This window comes from Pogoniulus pusillus, chromosome 5, assembly GCF_015220805.1.
Source record: "Pogoniulus pusillus isolate bPogPus1 chromosome 5, bPogPus1.pri, whole genome shotgun sequence".
Lineage (NCBI taxonomy): Eukaryota > Metazoa > Chordata > Aves > Piciformes > Lybiidae > Pogoniulus > Pogoniulus pusillus.
The window spans coordinates 22,688,834-22,706,709 of NC_087268.1; the positions used below are offsets into that span (position 1 = coordinate 22,688,834).

At 41.5% G+C, this 17,876-nt stretch overlaps 1 protein-coding gene across 1 annotated transcript; it reads right to left on the reverse strand.

Moving 5' to 3' along the window:
* Positions 1 to 380: 380 nt before the first annotated feature.
* NIPA1 (NIPA magnesium transporter 1) lies at positions 381 to 17,515 on the reverse strand. The gene is given in 7 exon segments (XM_064143507.1): positions 381 to 5,632; positions 8,056 to 8,216; positions 9,466 to 9,556; positions 13,871 to 13,918; positions 17,161 to 17,353; positions 17,355 to 17,414; positions 17,417 to 17,515. Coding segments are annotated over 7 exon segments (1,164 nt in total). The 3' UTR covers positions 381 to 5,120.
* Positions 17,516 to 17,876: the final 361 nt, after the last annotated feature.

Sequence of the window (17,876 nt, forward strand, 5' to 3'; positions counted from 1 at the left end):
CCAACTGTGGAGTATAAGACCTTGAAATAAAATCTGTAGCCAGTAGCCAACATGCAGTAATGCATGAAGAGGGCATGTGATAATCCTTAAGACATGGTTTGAAGCAACTCAGTCCCCAGCAAGCATTTTTTCCAGAGGTATGCTCATTTTACCTATGAGCAAACATCAGCACAATGAAGCATTAAGACTGCAGCTTGCTGGTAGACACCACTGAACAACTGAGCCCTCCCTCTGCTACTCAGTAAAAGTAAGGCTGGTGCTTTGTGGAAGCATAATGGAAATAGTTTGGGTTGAACTGGGATTAGGTTGCATAGCAGCTACATGTGTGGGAAACTGATTCTTCCCCTCCAATGTGATAAAAAGGAGTCACAAAACAAGCATTGAGCTAGAAATAAATCATTTATTTTAAAACAATACAGGTTAATAAATAGATTAGTTATCAGAAAACTTAATAAATAGCCTTTTATAATTTACACAAGGCAAATACAACATGCCTATAACTATTGTTTAAAAAGCAAAAAGAGTAAGCTTGACTAGTAAGCCATTAACAAATCTATATATACATTATTTGGAAGCTAATAAAATAAACCATTTTTATGTAACCTGTAGTAACTATATTGCAATAGCATTGAAGCAACCAAACCTGACACAGTATGTTTGTTGCCATCCTCCTTTTCCCTATATCCCATTAGAAGCATTTTTTACATTCCAGGGAAAGAATAAGGTTAAAATTAAATTAAATTTTTAAAAGAGAAAGCTCCACAGCTGAAGAAGGATTTCACTTCTGTAGCATTATCCACTCTGTAGAGCAACTGTCTTGCAGGGGAAGGGGAACTCAATCTGACAAAAAAACCCAAAACAACAAAATCCCTAAACTTATTGCAGCTTTTGAGAGATTTCTTAATCCATAACATTTCAACACTGCTGTCTGAAACACTTGGGCAGTAGGAATAATAACTGTTGACATCATTGGTGCCTAACACAGTACACACTTAAACTGTGCATCACTTAAGCCCATATTCAGTAGCACCAAAGAGATACTACAAAGACTAACCTCTGCAAAGATAACAGGTAAGAGATAAAGATTTGATAACATTGAACAGTAAAAGTTCAGCAGTTACACAATCTCAAGACAACCGAGGAAGATCTGTAGAACTCCTGATGTTTTATGAAACAAGGTGAGAAGGGTACAACATGCATACAAATGCCCACTTAAATCACCTCAGATTTACTAACCCCAAGCCTTTCTTCAAATACAAACCCACTATTTTTAAATTAAAAAGCTAAACCTCAGTTTCTACTATTTCAACAAATTAATTCAGTGTTTTCATTTTTCAGTGCTAGTTACTTCAGAAAAATACATATATTCAATATAAACCAAGATTATTAATAGGAAGCTTCACTTGTCAAACTGTGATGTGACAGACTATTAGTGTTAGTTGCAGCTCACTAATAAATAGGTTCTATTTACACATACAGAGTCCTGGAAAGTCAATACAGCAGATACTTGTTTAGATATTCTTAATTTTTACGTTAAGTATTTAAGGTGTAACAAAGATTTTTTTGGTCGTATCAAAAAAGTTTCTATTCTCCAACTGAACATTTGAGGGATTTTTGTGTTTGACACCTAATAAAGACCATGACTGACACATGTAAATCCTCCATACACTGAAGGGATAATGACCAAAGAGCTACCTTCAAGTGAGTACGAAGTATATGTGTTTGACAAGTATAACAGACGCCAGGCAGAGTGAAATGCCTTTCATATGGATTTAAATTTAATTCATCTGCATTTCACTGCTGTAACAAGTCCACTTTTTGTATGTGTAACCTCTCCTACTTCAACTCAGAAGTCAGAACTGAAGTCATCTGTCTCATAGCTATCAACAGACATAACGCAAAGAGAACGTGAAAACAGCAGATCTGGTAGGAACCACAAAGCTCAGGAGACAACTATGCACATTTGCTCCCTGAGATGATGGAACTCAGATATCTGTTTTATTCAAAGTGCTTACTTGTCAAAAGGGTGGAACAAAATAAACAGCAATGAGGGAACAGCTAAAATTCAACAGTGCCTCCTCTGAAATCAGAAAAGCAACAGGACTAAAAAAGGTAGGACACCTAGAACGAGGAGGGTGTGGGATGGAGGGGGGAAGAATCACACCAACAGTGACAACAGAAAATGCTAATACATTTCTAAAGTTAGAAATGAACCAGATCGAGGTACAGCAGAACTCAAAGGAACACTGCTACATACTGAACAAAGTAGCAAAAATAACAGTTTCCATTATTTAACATTCATGATGTAAAAGGCTGCAGATATAAATGAGTGCAAGGCCACAAGAATTACTTTCACCTTATGTGCTGGCTTTTGACATCTCTTTTTTAAAAAAATAAGGTTAACTAGACATTTCTAGAAAGCTCATCACAGATGAGGAGCAGCTGGGGAGAAAAGGAGAAATGTATGCAGACAATTATCAGCTGTAAGAGTGGTCAGTAGATCAGAGAATACAGCTGCTACTTTGCTCTGCATAGTGAGTGCTTATCAAGTAAGCTTGCGTGTATGGTGCAGAAAATGACAAGGTTTCAACAGGGCAGTCAAGTAGTTTTGGCTCTATCGTTTACTAATAATTTGCATATGCACCTAATGTACAAGGATAGGCACTTTCTAAATAAATGGGAATGAGTTTTTAAAAGAAATAAACAAATATTGCCAAAGGAGGACTAAGATGAGACTACAATAATTTCCATTCCGACCTAAAGATTTTCACTTCAGTCCTCAGAGATTAAAGGCTAGTATGAAATTAACATGCAATTCATCAACTTTGAATCTTGAGTTTTGAAAAGACAGCTTCACTGCTTCAGAAAATACTCAAAAGCAGGTCACTACAGGTCTCATAACCGATGTGCGATTCCAATTTCAATCAGGAAAAAAAAAAGGAGTTAATATAACATAAACGTTTGATGAGAAACAAGATACTAGTTTCCTATCAGGAATGGACAGAGGCTAATTTTAACCAACTTTCATAGTCCTACTCCACTCACCTACAATTCTCAAACTTTCTAGAAACCATGCACAGTATTCTGGAAACCATGAAAACAGCCTTTTCTCTTCCAGTACTATTGTATTTCACCCAGTTTCCATGCTGGCCTATAACAACACACATTTCTGCCAACTCAGAGTCATCCCCTGCCTGCTTGGAATTATAAAACAAGCTTCCAAGTTACATATTTGGGCTCATATTCCCTCAAGACAGACCCTTCAGTATACTAAATCCTTAGGATTCACTGTTTGCAATTATTGCTGCCATTCTTCTGAAATGAAAATGAAGGCTGAATTTTAAGGTAACATTAATTCTGATCAACAAAAAAAAACATCATGAATGTGCATGTATTACTCCCCCATTAATCCATGTCCACATTCCTGTCAGTCAGCCACAAAGCTACATGCATGATTACTTGATAAAGTGGTGTGAATTTTTTCAAATACTGTTTCGTAATCATGTTAGCGCACTCTGTTTGTTTAAAGAGATGTTTGGAGCTACAGACGTTGAGTTCCACTGTACCCTTCCATTTTTGTACTTAAATGGAAACCAACATTCACTACTTTTCAAGCTTTCCTTAGATGCTTTTGATTTGTAATCTTTTAACTACTAATTTTCACATTTTAGGTATATTTAACTGTTTCTTTCTCTGACAGATCAATATTCTGTAAATGGTTTAAGCCCAACAGTTCAGAACCATTCCACTCATAGCTTAAGCTATCTGTACTACTTGTCAAAATATTGTAGCTGAACTGCTCAGAGAAGTCTGTAAATGCTGGATCTGAATGCATATCCCTCTTGATCATCTGAAATTCATCTCTGAGTGCCTATGCTCTTTCAGTCCTTAACCTCCTTTTCCCGTGTTACAAGAGCATTAGACCACCTTTTTGTGAGCAATGAGAAATCTCATGCTCTTCTCTTCAATTTATTTTCTGTGGTCCCTGCTTATTAGATACTTCACAGAGTATTTTCCTGTATTTAGTGAAATAAAGGTATGCTGCACTGCTTTAAACAGTCCTCCCATAGATTACCTCTTCCCATTACGACGATGGGTTTTACAGAAGCTGTCAAGGCATCTAAGGGTTTTAGTTTGGGTTTGTAAATTCTGCCAAAAATGTGTGGCTCCCTCTGGATGCTTTACATGTTTAGAATTTGAATACAGTCCCAATATTACAGACAGTGAAATTAAATTACTAAACAGGTACAGGCCATCTGAAATGAATACATTCACATTTATGCAGTATTTTTGGATTACAAAGGCACTGAGATAATTCTGAGCTGCTTACAAATAAGCCATCGTATAGGCAATGAGTCTGTGCATCATTTCCACATCCTTCAGTCTTTCTGCCTGCTCCAAATTAAAAACCTCTTAGATGAGTGAAGTAATGCACATAAGTTACAAAGAAAAACGCATACCTGGATACTACCATCAGCTGATAAGTAATTAGTGAAAGATTTTTAGGGATCTCACCACTCTGTATAAAGAATTCAATTTAAAACTCTCCTGTGTCTTCACTGCATGGCAGACAAAGTTGCTGAGATGGTCACTAAAAGGACCAACCTGGTTCAACTAACGTTTGTCTCAGAACTCACAGCCTTGATAGTGAACAAATTGTTATATTGAGATTAATGTATTGCTTCACTCACTTTTCTTCCTCCCCCCCCCCCCTACATTTTAAGGTATACATCACTCATGGAAGGTGTCACATTGAGTGCATTAGAAACTGATGTTCTCTGCCAATAAAAACAGTGCCTCAGAAGCCACAATACAAGCTTTCAATAAAAAGTAGAATATCCTCAGATCTTTTCTGACAGATTACCTTTTAAAGTAAGGAAATACATCAGTCTCTATGCTAACTCAATCAGTGTTTCTAATTAAGGTCAATTATTGTGTTGACTGGGGTACACGGACAACTGTTCCTTTGAAACTGGATGGAGGCCTCCAATTCATTTCACATAGGCCACCAAATCGTCAGAGAGTAACAACCAACCTGAATGACATTTGAATCAGTGACCTAGAAATGAAAGGCTCTGCATCCTTCCCTGAGCCATCCAGTTTCCCCTCAAAAAAATATTTTAATCTGTCTTCATGTTAGGTTTATTTAAATCCCCAATATTGAAGTTGAATTCCTTGAAGACTTGTATAAGAACAATTCCAATAGATACTGTGGTGAAACCACAAGCCATTCCTAAGAAATCTACCACTCCTACATTACTCCATTCCCTGAAAAGGATGGCTGAAGCCAGCAGGACTAGAGTGGTAAACACAACGTAGTAGATGGCACCAAACACAGAGGAGTCGAAACATTCCAGTGCCTTATTGATGTATCTGAACTGAATTATAATGCTACATCCTAATACTGCCAGAAGTACTAGACAGAGGTACAGAGCCCTTTGACTCGATGGGTTATTGTGAAAGATATCCTGAGCAGCCAACCCAATGCCTTTTGTGCTGGGAACAGTGAAGCTGCCCAACAGAGAGCAAATACTGATGTAAACCATGATATTTGTAGGTCCATGAGCTGGAGCTATCCAGAAGATAAGCAGGAGAAGCATTAGCAGCACTATGCAGAGATAACCCACGAAAACTGGAAAGCAAAAAGAAACAAGACAAAAGCAAGGTGAGAATTCTTTGTCATACCTGGTATACATGAGGATTAAGGTTTTCTATTGAATATGGATCTGAATCACAGAGCTTGCAGAGATGTTGTGGGCATCTGCAACTGATGATACTGTCACATTCTTTGAGTAAAACAAGTCATCAGGTAGTAAAATACATACTGTTGCACATTTGAACTGGATTTAAAATGTTTTTTTTTCTTATTCTTTCTTCCATCAGCATTACAGTCTTTTAAGTCCTCTGTGACAGACAGCAGCAATACCACCTCATTCATAAGCAGTTCAACAAAGCATAGTGGGTGGTTCTAAGCAAATAGCTTAAACACAGAATTAGCTCCTGTTAAGGTGAGTAGAGAGAGCTGGAATAACTGGGAGGCCATATGATTTAGATAATAGCATCAGTACACAGATTAGACTGGTGAAAAACATGTTGAGCTTCTTTACAGTTTTAAAGACATATATTTACAAATTTTTTTTGTCAGACTGAAATAGTAAATTTAGACCAGGGTATTTGTTTTCTTTTCTTTGCAGGTCTTTTGGATAGCTGTTGTTATTTGGTTTGAGTTTCCCTCATCTAATGAAGTCAAAGGAAATCACAATAGTTGGCAGTTTTGCTCTTATGAAAGAAAAATAAAAGCGGGTTTGGCACTTAACAGGACATCCAGCTTCACATTCTCTGTAAGAAAGAACAGGCATTTCATCATATGTCTCAAGAGTATTTCTACACATCTTTATTGTGCAAAGCAATCTGCTTGGAACATAACTGGGTGTTGAATAAAAAAAAAAGCAGAAGAATAGAAGACAATCAGTGTTTTTGTTGTTTACGTATCTGTTGGGTTTTGTATGGCAAGGTTTTGATAGCAGAGGTGCACTACAGAGGTGGCTTCTGTGAGAAGCTGCTAGAAGCTTTCTGCTATGTCAGACAGAGCAAATGTCAGCCAGACCCACAATTGGCCAGTACCAAGCCCGTCAGAGATGGTGGTTAACTGTCTGCATCTGTGATAACACATTTAAGAAAGGGGGAAAAAAAGCCCTGCACAACAGCAACTTCAGTCAGAGAAAGGAATGACAACATGTGAGAGAAACAACTCTGAGGACACCAAAGGTAATGAAAAAGGAGGGAGAGGAGGTGCTGCAGCCACCAGAGCAGAGATTCCCCTGTGGCCCATGGTAGAACCATGTTGAGGCAGGTTGTCATCCTGCAGACACTTACCTGCAGCCCATGGAGTACCCTATGCCAGAGCAGGTGGATATCCAAAGGGGACTGGGACCCCATGGAAAGCCTGTGCTGGAGCAGGCTCCTGGCTCTCTGTTGCCCCACAGAGAGAGAGAAGCTCATGCTGGAGCAGGTTTGCTGGCAGGATTGGTGACCCTACAGAGAACCCATGCTGGAGCAGTCTGTTCCTGAAGGACTACACCCTGTAGAATGGCCCAGCACTGGAGCAGTACATGAGGAACAGCAGTCACTAGGAAGGACTCACATTGAAGAAGTTTGTGGAGAACTGTCTCTCACAGGAGAGACCTCACACTGGAGCAGGGGAAGAGTGTGAGGAGTCCTCTCCTCAAGAGAAAAAGAAAGGCAGAGACAGTGTGTGATGAACTGAGCATAACCTCCATTTTCCATCACCCTGTACTGCTGTGAGGTAGGAGGCAGAGAATTTGGGAGCAATGTTAAAGCCAGGAAGAAGGGAGGGGTTGGTAGAAGGTGCTTTATTTCTCATCATCCTGCTCTGATTTAATTGGTAATAAATTAATTTTCCCATGTCAAATCTGCTTCGTCCATGACAGCAATTGCTGACTGGTCTCTCTCTCTCCTTATCTTGATCAATACACTTTTTGTTCTATTTCCTCCCCTCTCCAGTTGGGGAGGAGGAGTGATAGAGTGGCTTTGGTGGACACCTGGCATACAGCCATGCCAACCCACCGCAGCACAAAACAACTTAAATTGAGATCCTAGAATTACACCATTCATGTCTTAGGTAGCAAAATCCATCATTTTAGAAAATGACAAAATCCATCATTTTAGAAAATGACAAAATCCACAATTTTAGAAAATGACAAAATCAAATAGCCAGCAGGATAATGTTTTCAAAAGTATCCACATTTTTCTTTCTGCATATATATATATATATGTGTGTGTGTATATATATATATTTATATATATATCTCAGTCAATAAACTTGACAAACTCCAAGTGCAGCAAGGCATGGTTTCCCCACAAAAAAGCTGTAATTTTTTGTATGTCCCATGTACTTTTTTGACCTGTCTCTGTCACACCATGGCTTCTTCAGAAGTAAATTTTTCTACCTGGTGAAAGTGGTAAGCCTCTTCCTCCTGCACGCTCTTGGGCAATCTCACTAAATCATTGAGAGTTAAGAAAAAAACAGAGTACCTGGATTTGTAAGCTTCTCTTCAAGCTCAGCCTGAGTTGTTACGCTCTCGGACTTTGGGGAATGGATGATGAGAACAACAGACCCAGCGCAGCTCAGCAAACATCCCAGCTTGCCAAGAATGTTCAGTTTTTCTTTCAGTAAGTAAGAAGCTAAAATGGACCTTTCACAAAAAGGAAGAGAATTAAGAGTCTGAATACATCCTGTTAATAATGCTTTAACGGCAGTGTGACACATAAGTTTCCCTCTTAAGGGAACAGTATCAAATGTTGGGGGATCCTCAAATGTATTTCTGACTTAGGAAAAACCCATCCAGTCTCAGACTTAATAAATCCTTGATGTCTCATCTCAAACCAAACAAAAAAAAAACCCAACCAACCAACACAAAACCCCAACAACCCAATCACGAGCCCTCGCCAAACAACACCACATCACCCCCTCCAAAAATACCAATGTTCAAGCCAGGCATCTGAAGCAAATACCTACCCATTAACAGTTTGGTGAGCTGTCATGAAGCTGCATTTTGTAGGTGTTACACAGTCAAGTGATTGAAGTGACCTTTGGTTACAAAGATCACAAGGCTCAGCTCAGACACACAGCTGATCAAACACACACAATTATTTAGCTAGGGATAAATAACAGGTGGCAAGTGGAACATCATCAGTGTGTGTCAGAGCTCTAAGGACAGCCATGAGGCCCAGCAAAGTGATCTGCACTCTGACGCAGATGACCAGCGCAGTCAGATACAGCTCAGTAGGTAACAGTAGGCAATAGAAAAATCTTGAGGCAATGAACAGCTTTGCTTTAAAGCAATGCACTTTCTTACTTTCACAACTGTAGCATAGCTATTCACAAAACACATAGTTGCACATTAAACTGCTTTTAGGAACATGCACTGCTTTTTTGGTCTGTTGCCCCCCCTTCCTTGCCCCAAAACATAACACTCCAGAAGCAGAGGGTATTCATATGCAAGGGACACCTTTGCTACAGGAAAGGGGTCAAATCCAACTAAATGAAAATCAGCATCAATAAACACATGGGCTGTGGATAGCAGAGGAGAAAAAGAATGTGAGACAAAAGGAAAGAAATTGTGAATAAAAGAATATGCAGAAGAGTCTAAACTAACCAGAGGGAAGAGCAAAAAAAACTAAACCAAAACAAATTTACCTGTTCAGATCATAATGGCAGTCAAAAGGACAAGATACTCAGCAACCCTTTATTTACCATTACCTTCTCCCTACCCCTGCTCCTGCCCCTTCACTAGGGGAGAAATTAGAATAGGTGACATTGTAATACATTAACAATGTACGTCTGACATCTTCTCAGTGGAATTCCAGTGATTACTGAGTCTATCTGACATTTTATTAAGTAGTGACAACATTCAGATAAGAACAAGAAAAGCAAACTCTTACCCAAATGGAACGCCAAGAGCTCCCAAGGGTGTCACTAGCACAGTTGGAACTGCAGTGTAGGCCAAGAAATTCCCTATTTGACCCAAAGCCACTGTCAAGAGAACCAGAAATAAGCCTCTAAATCCCTTTGTAAAAAGAAGCAATGACAACTTACCCAATACTGTTTGGGAAAGATTGACCTAACTGGAAAACAGATGTTACAGATTTGCTTAGCTCTGTTAATTTTGCACTTTAAAAAAAAATGGCTGGATTTTTTTTCATATTTTAAAATTATTTTTTAACACAGGATTTATATTTGCCACACCAAAAGATCCAAGAGGGCACAGTAAATAATCTCATTTACATGAACTAAGAGTAGTTGCACATAAGTATATGAAACACTTATGGATTACTCTCAAATATCTCAGTGTTGCACTCAAACATTTATTTGAGTTATATATAACTCCTGCTTTTAGCTTTAGAACATGTGTACATGTAACATGAATGCACTTGGTTATAGTTCCTAACAGCACTGTTACTTTTTTTTCTGAGAAAGCAAAGACAGTACAGAGGAAAGAAATCTAATGATGAAATATTAAGCACATGCATAAAGCTCTTCAGTATACGGCAAACCACATCAAATTTCCACAGCACAATATTTAAGGTCAAAAGTAATTCCTGGCCGCTGTAAAAAGAGCAGATTCCTAACAAGTTACAATAGCCTCATGATTTTTTGGTTTTCTTTCCCTCAATAAAAGCAAATACTAAGATGTGCCACACTATTGCACATCACAGCTGTAACAAACAGTTCATATGTCAAAGTTTTCAGTTAAAAAAGAAAAGCTGGATGGTTTTGCAAGTGCTGGCTAGTTTATAATAGGCAACATGATGCTTGCATAGTTACAAGGTCCGTGGTAACTGGCAAGAACCTTGAGATTGAACACAAATTACACACAGCTCAAGTTTCCAGTTCATGTTAAGAGGCATTATCAACATTTAAAAACATTTAAAGAATTCAAGCTGTCTTTATGCTCAGGTGGCCATTGCCCTCACCTATCAGATATCGTTACCATCATCCTGTTCTTTACACCTGCAAAGCACTGTGCAAACATTAATTAATTTACCAAATTAGCTCATATTATCAGTAGAGCTGAAGACCTGTGTACAGGAAACATGGAGACAAAAAACAAGCTTGCAAAACTGCAGAGTGTGGTAAAATTATACTAATTTAATTCACTGAGGCTTTCTTTATGTGCAGGGGTGAGGCAGAGGAGTTAACGAGCAGCATTTCTAAAGCAGAGAGTCAGTGATGGTCTCCCTGCCCCTGGGAACAAAGGAACTCAGCTATCAGACTCAGCCTTGGTTTTCAGCAGATGTAGGTGGCAATTTTGGTACTATCTTGAGGGCACTTGAAGGCACTGGGGCTTATCTTACATGGAGGACGGAATATAGCTGGCACACTGTGTTTCTGCAAATTACATAACTTTTAAAGTGACTCTGCCAAAAGGTTGCTTTTTTTTGAGGTCAGATGCCTTAACTTTCTCTTGGAAGAACCCTAACAGATGGCACCAACGCTGATCCATAAACTAGGTCTCTGGAGCTTCAAACTGCACATATTGTAAGGCAACTGAAATTACCAAAGGTTTTCAGTATTAGCAGGGAGCAATAGTAACAGTGTCTTACCACCACAAACAATGGGCCAGGATTAACTGAGGCAAACCGAAAAAGGGAGCTCAGTAACACCATTTACCTAACGTTGAGGACCTTTGTGCCTAACAGTATCCTGGGCTGCATCAAATGAAGCAGGTGGAGGGAAGTGATTCTCCCCCTCTACTCTGCTTTCCTGAGACACCATCTGGAGTACTGCATCCAGTTCTGGTGCTCTCAGCTTAAGATGGACATCAAATGACTGGAGTCAGTCCAGAGGGGTGCTGTGAAAACAATCAGAAGGCTGGAGCACCTCCCTTAGAGAGACAAGCTGAGAGTAGGGGCTGCTCAGCCTGGAGAGGTGAAGTCTCTGGGAAGATCTTACAGTAGCCTTCTAGTACCTGAAGGGTGCCTACAAGAAAGCTAGGGAGGAACTTTTTAAAAGGCCTTGTTGTGACAGGACAAGAGGGAATGGATTGAAGCTTGTGGAAGGTAGACTTAGACTGGATATTAGAATGAAGTTCTTTACAGTAAGGGTGATAAGACACTGGAACAGGTTGCCTGGGGAGGCTGTGGATGCCCCCTTCACTGAAGGTGTTCAAGACCAGGTTGGACAAGGCCTTAAGCAACCTGATCTAGCTGTCTAAAAGGTGCTCCTGCCCATGGTGGAGGGGATTGAACTAGATGATCTTCAAGGTCACTTCCAACCCAAACCTGTGATTCCTCTCTAGAGAATAAGTTGTCTCCAGATAGATCAGTGCTCTAAGTCAAATTATGGCTTCAGTTTGTGAAGTAAACTTTAAACTTGTTCAAGGAGTACAATATCCCCACAGTTACTGCAGTACAAAACTTGATGCACACTGACATGTCTACATTTGCAAGGAGACCAGGAGTAGCTTCATATAGCAAAAAGATGTCTCCTCTGTGCATGTCAGGGGCTTTATTTCCATCTACATTCAGCCTGCTACCATGGGCTGAAAGTGCATTTGCAGGTAGCATGCATTAGGCATATTCCAAAATACATCTTCCAGCCTAGCTTCATCTTAAAGTTCAGTTCAGGAACTCCAGCACTGCTCCATAACATGAAATAAGGCCCCATCGGTGGAGATATGCATTCCACATCAGCAATAAAACACTAACATATAAGAATCCATACAGCTATCAAAACCTGCACTGAAACTAATTAATTAGTCAATTAATTAGTTTAATGCTAATTGAAATACCTGTACACATGCTGAAATCATTCTTTTGACTACAGTGTAAGAAAATGTCCCTTAGTAGAATCTGTGGCCCTTCCTTTGCAGTCTTCAGTAATCCACTGGATCCCAAGGCCACAAAATGGTTAGGCAGTGTTATGCTGAGTCAGCATTCCAACACAGAAATGCTTGTTCACCATCTGAACAAATATTGTGAAAAGAAGTTGATAGAGTTTATGTGGGTTTTATTAGTCATCCAAACTCCAAATTCCCTGATTGAGAAAATGATGTCAGCTGTTACAGATTTGTCCTGGTAACTGCTAATTCCCCAGAGACTTTCTTTCTCTGTATCCCATAGGGTGCCTAGCTGCAGTTCTTCCCTGGGTTCCTTTGGAAATTTACTGAGGCTTTGTTTTGAAATACCTGCGCCTAGCTACTGGACACAAGCCAACAGATACCATTTGCCTTCAGTCAATTCTGTCAGCTCTTTTAAGTGTGAAATACATTTTCACTAGTTTACCAAAATAAACTCCTGTAATAAAACCTCTCTTATTTTAACTCTTTCTCCTCAGAGATCAAGACGGGAACCTCATGAGTGACAAACAGCAGTAATTAATGCACAGATTTATTGATAGTTACACAGCACTGGACCTGGTAGAGGAGGAAGGTGACAAAATATTAAACTCTGGTTAAATTAGCTGAGGACTTTCCTCTGAACCTCTGCTGGCTTCTACACTTGCTGTGAACTTTGGTCTTCAGGAGCTCTATAAATTTCCACTCCTTTTGCACAGCTTGAAGACAGCAGAGACTTACCTTGCTGCCATGAAACAAAAGGCACAAATAGATGCACCTACTTCTCAGAAACAGCATCAGAATAATTCCAACTAATTTGCAAAACGTTAAGGGTTGCAAAGGGTTAAGGTCTAAAAGTGGGGCAAGATTTTAAGCTTGTGGGTAGAATTAGGGCTGAACTGCAAAAGGAGAAAACTAGCTGCTCCCTATGCCCTGGATTCACATGAGAGAGTGAACTTAGCCTGAGCAGAGTTTACAAAGATACCAAGAGTGAAATTACACTGATGTCCTATCAGCACCCACCACACAAGGCCTCACATTAATCTTGTAGATTAAAAGGAAAACTGAAATTGTATCTGTCAAACTAGAAATCAAACAGGATTTTTCTTTTTCAGTTAAGGCTGGCTAAGTGCTTTCTGATCTCAAAAATTAACATGTGTTCAATGAGCCCTTTTGTGCACAGCAACAATTTCTCATTCAGCTTTTGACTATTATTAAAAACTGAGTGGACCAGAGACACAAACCGTGCAGTAACTCAGAGCAGTATGTGGCTGCCAAGGGCTGCAAGTACCAAATGGTTTAGAAATCTGGACAGATGTCTGACTTGAGATTGTCCCAGTTCTGCCTTCTCAAACACCGTCAGATTCAGTAAGCAGAGTGAGAGTTTACTGAAGGTGGGATATTTCTGAGGGAGACCGATTTCATAACAAGCGAGCATGAGTCTTAAGATGCCTCATCTCATCATCTAACCACAACTTCTCCCTTCAAATCAAGCCTTTTAAAATACTTACTTGCAATAGTGCCAGACCACCATACTATATCTGTTAAGTATGAAGTACCTGGAAGAGGAAATATAGGAAGACATATTAGAAAAATATGAAACTGAAATACAAAACAGCCTAATTTCTACAGTCTCAACTATTAAGGGACCTTCACCTCAATCCTTTTCTTCAAGGCAACTGAGTAGAAGGAAAACAAGAGAGAAGGTTCTCAGATTCAGCCTAAGTGTCCCAGTTGTACCTTCTTAAGACAACATATTAGTTAGAAATTTTGGGTTCCAGTGAAGCACCTGATAATCATGCAGTAGTACTTAGAAGAGCATCCAAATTGTCTCCAATTGCCTCTTAGGGTGCCATTTAAACACATGCATTAGAATCACTACTAGGAGAATACGAAACCTATGAAAAAAAAACAAAACCCAAAACATTATTTGGATCAGTTAGTTTGGTTATATAGCCTCAGTGTAATTGTATGGAATAAACTGTAGCAGAGAAATAATTTTGGTATGCAGTTTTGGCGGCATGAACCAATCCTGCATTTGAGTATTGGAAAATGCTATGACTGAAGCCTCTGAATTCCTGACATACTGCCCCATTTCAAAGAGGAGTAAAAGCTCTGGATTGTCCTCTTAGTCTCCTGAGCACAAAGACAAATATTTTCATTGTCAACTTAGAGGCTGTTGCCTTGTGATGTGGCAAGGCAACCTGTGCACCAAACTTTCTAAGTTCTGCTTCTGCAGAACAAGGCTAATGACTACTAATTACTAAACTGAAGCCCAGCCTCCACTGAGCATAACCCTAGCATCACGCTATGCTCTTATGTTGTGTTCCTCTTTCTAGAAATTCAGCATTTATTCACTTATTTGGGAAAGGTGCCCTTTCAAAAGCTGCACTGCCTATTGCTGCAGCACCTACCCTGAAATCCCGAGTGGATCAAAACCACAGCAATCTGTAACTCTGGAGAAGTATGAAATATTAAGTGCTTGGAAATCACACTATATAATTGAAATTAAATATGACTAATTAAAATGGCCAGCTTTAGAGTGGGTGTAATGATTTTTTAGAGTTTTATTATTGCATATAAAAACAAAAACATTGTTGAGGTACAAATGATACAAAATATTGATCCAAGTAAGATAACTTTGCAAAATATTTGTCACCCACTGCTGTTTCTAGCTAAGTAAGGATTACTAATTGCATTGATACTCTATTATTGATTCATCAGAGGAGACAGAAAAGACTCGAAGTGCCTCCTTGTTAATAATACAATACCTACTGAAGACAATGGAAAAAAGACATCATCTGACCCTGTCAATCTCAGGCTCATAGCTCCAACTGCTAGGTTCAAGGCAGAACTGCACAACTTCAAACATTAAATAAGAGAGCAACTTAGAGTATTTGACTGAATGCCCTCACACTGAGCACAGCAATAGGAAATGTTATTAATTGCTCAGCAAGATACACAAATAAACATTGGTAATAACTTCAAACAGGACGTTTTACAGCTGCCAGCGCTGAGAAGGCAGGCACACACACATCACCCACTTGTAATGGTGACTCAACCCAAGACACCAACTAACCCAGTGCTCCACTGAAAGCACCTCAGAAGGAAACTGATCAAACGATGCAGCAAAATGGAACTTTCTTCAAAAGCCATTCCTTTTTCTTCAGTTTTCTCGTTGTCTCCCATATCCCCCCTGCCTCCCAAAAAAAAATTTGTATTTGTGATGCCAATCCAATCTCCCAGTGGACAATAAAAGTGGATTACAGCCATCTTGGAGGGAAAAGAAGTCTTGCAAGGCATTACTTTTTCTGAGGCCCTTAATTTTAAGGTCACTGCAGAAAAGGCAAAAACTTGCTAGATCAAGTGGCCAGTTGATAGGAACATACTTACAAGCTTGCTCTGTTCCACTGCATCCATTCTGAACTCCTGCATGCAGCAGGCACTGGAAATAAGCACAGCTGCTCTAACACTAACCATTTCAAACACATATATGTGCCTACTCATATATGCACATGTATACACACATGCATACTATACACACATGCATACAGAGAAAATACCTCTCACTGAAAAGGATTTTTTCATAATAAAGAGTTCCCAGAACCTATGAAAACATGCTCATATACACACGGGCACCGTCATCCACAAAACAAATCACCATGGACCACAGAAACACAATAAAAAAATGTCATGTAACCTCTATCTACAACTTTCTCCTTACATAAAAGTGTGATATTGAGAATAAACAGATTGCATTTTCCTACATTCACAGCATCAAGCTGCAACTACCAAATGCTATTCAGAGATTGCATGCTTTGGGGAGCTCCGGTTTCAGAATAAAATACAAATCTTCATATCCTCTGACTTCACAGCTTTGTTTTGGCTAAATTGTTTAGATAGAACAGATAGTCAGTTCCTGAACGAGTTCACTTTAGGAAACAGTAAGGTATGGGATTTCAATGGGAAAAATAAATTATTTCAGGTTACTGGTGTGCCTTTCTTCTCTACAAATGGAAACCATCATATGACTCATGTAACTTGTTCCGTGTGTCCACGAAGAGATAGAATAAGCAAGTGACAATACGTACTGGTGCTGCTCGTGGCGAGAAACTATTCAACTCAAAGAAATGGGTAGAAGAGTCCCATAAATACCTTAAATTGCAGCAAGAGAAACCTATGCATGCACACCGATGAGTTCCCAGTGCTGTGTTACAGCGTGACAGAAGACCAGTGAGTTGGCCATACATGGGGAAGCTGTTGCTGGTGGCTACGTTAATAGCGCTCATTGCTCTCCACTTGTCGTCTCCTCGTAATTTATCGCATCCCTCACGCCGCGCTCCAGCCATCGACCTCTGATGTCAAACACACGGTGACAAACTGAGGCCGGCTCTCCCAGCCTACCTATTTAGACGGTACTCCCCGCTCTAGGGGATACTGTGAGTTCCTCCCCAGGCCAAGGGTCTGCCACCATCCCCCTGTCCTCCGCGGCGCCAGGGCTGGACCCCATGGCAGTTTCCCCCTCCCCAGTATTCCCCGTCCGGGCCAGCCGCCGCCGCAGCAGCGCGGGGCAACCGCAGGAGGCAAACAAGAGGGAGCGGTCGCGGGAGAGGCCAGGCTGCTCCGGGGGCCGGGGGACTGGTCCCGCATGGTGCCGGGGACGATGCTCTGGAGACCTAAGAGGTTACTGGGGGAAGGCGGTGGTGCTGGGGTAGGTGGAGACGAGTTGGGGAAGAAGCTGGTAAGTGCCAGGATGTGTGCGCCCCTCGCGCCCGCTGCCACCGCAGAACCGGGCCCCTACCTCGCCCGCGGGCCCGCACGATTCCCTTCTTCTGCAGGACGAAGGTGGAGCCGTTCACCAAGCTGGAGACCACGGCCACGCTCAAGCCCAGCGACACGGCGGCGGGGCCGGGGCTCTGCGCTGCCCCCTCGCCCGCTGCTGCACCGACCGCCATCCGCATCGCACCGCCAAAAGCTGCTGGCACGGCAGCTGCCCCGGGCCCAGCGCACCCGGCAGCAGCTCTGCGCCGGGACCCGCCCTGCGCTGCGCCGCGCTGCGCGACCCGCCCCACCGGAGGCGGCTCCGGGCGGGCACCGACAGCGGCGGCGGCTCCTGGCGCCCGTCCTGCGCGGGGACGGCAGCAGGGTGACGTCATCGCAGTGGCATTTCACACGCACCTCCGCCCCAGCCAACCGCCGGTTTAACGTCAAAGCTTTGTGTTAGACTTCCCCGCGCTGGCACCGCGGGGGGCGAGGCGGCAGCGGGCAGAGCTGCAGTGCCGGCTCCAGCGCCGTTGCTTGCGGGTTGCAGCTTGCAGCATCTTAGGGATTGGGCGGGGGCGGCAGAGGGGGGGCGGCTTGGGGAAATACGGAGGAGAAGCTGCGGTCCCTGCGGGAGGGGGAGCTGCGAGCGTCTGTGGGTGGGGGGTGGTGGAAGGACGTGCAGGTGGGATGGGACAGAGCACGGCGATTCAGTAGGGTTGCGAGATTTGTGGGGGGACGTGGTCTGCAGAAGGA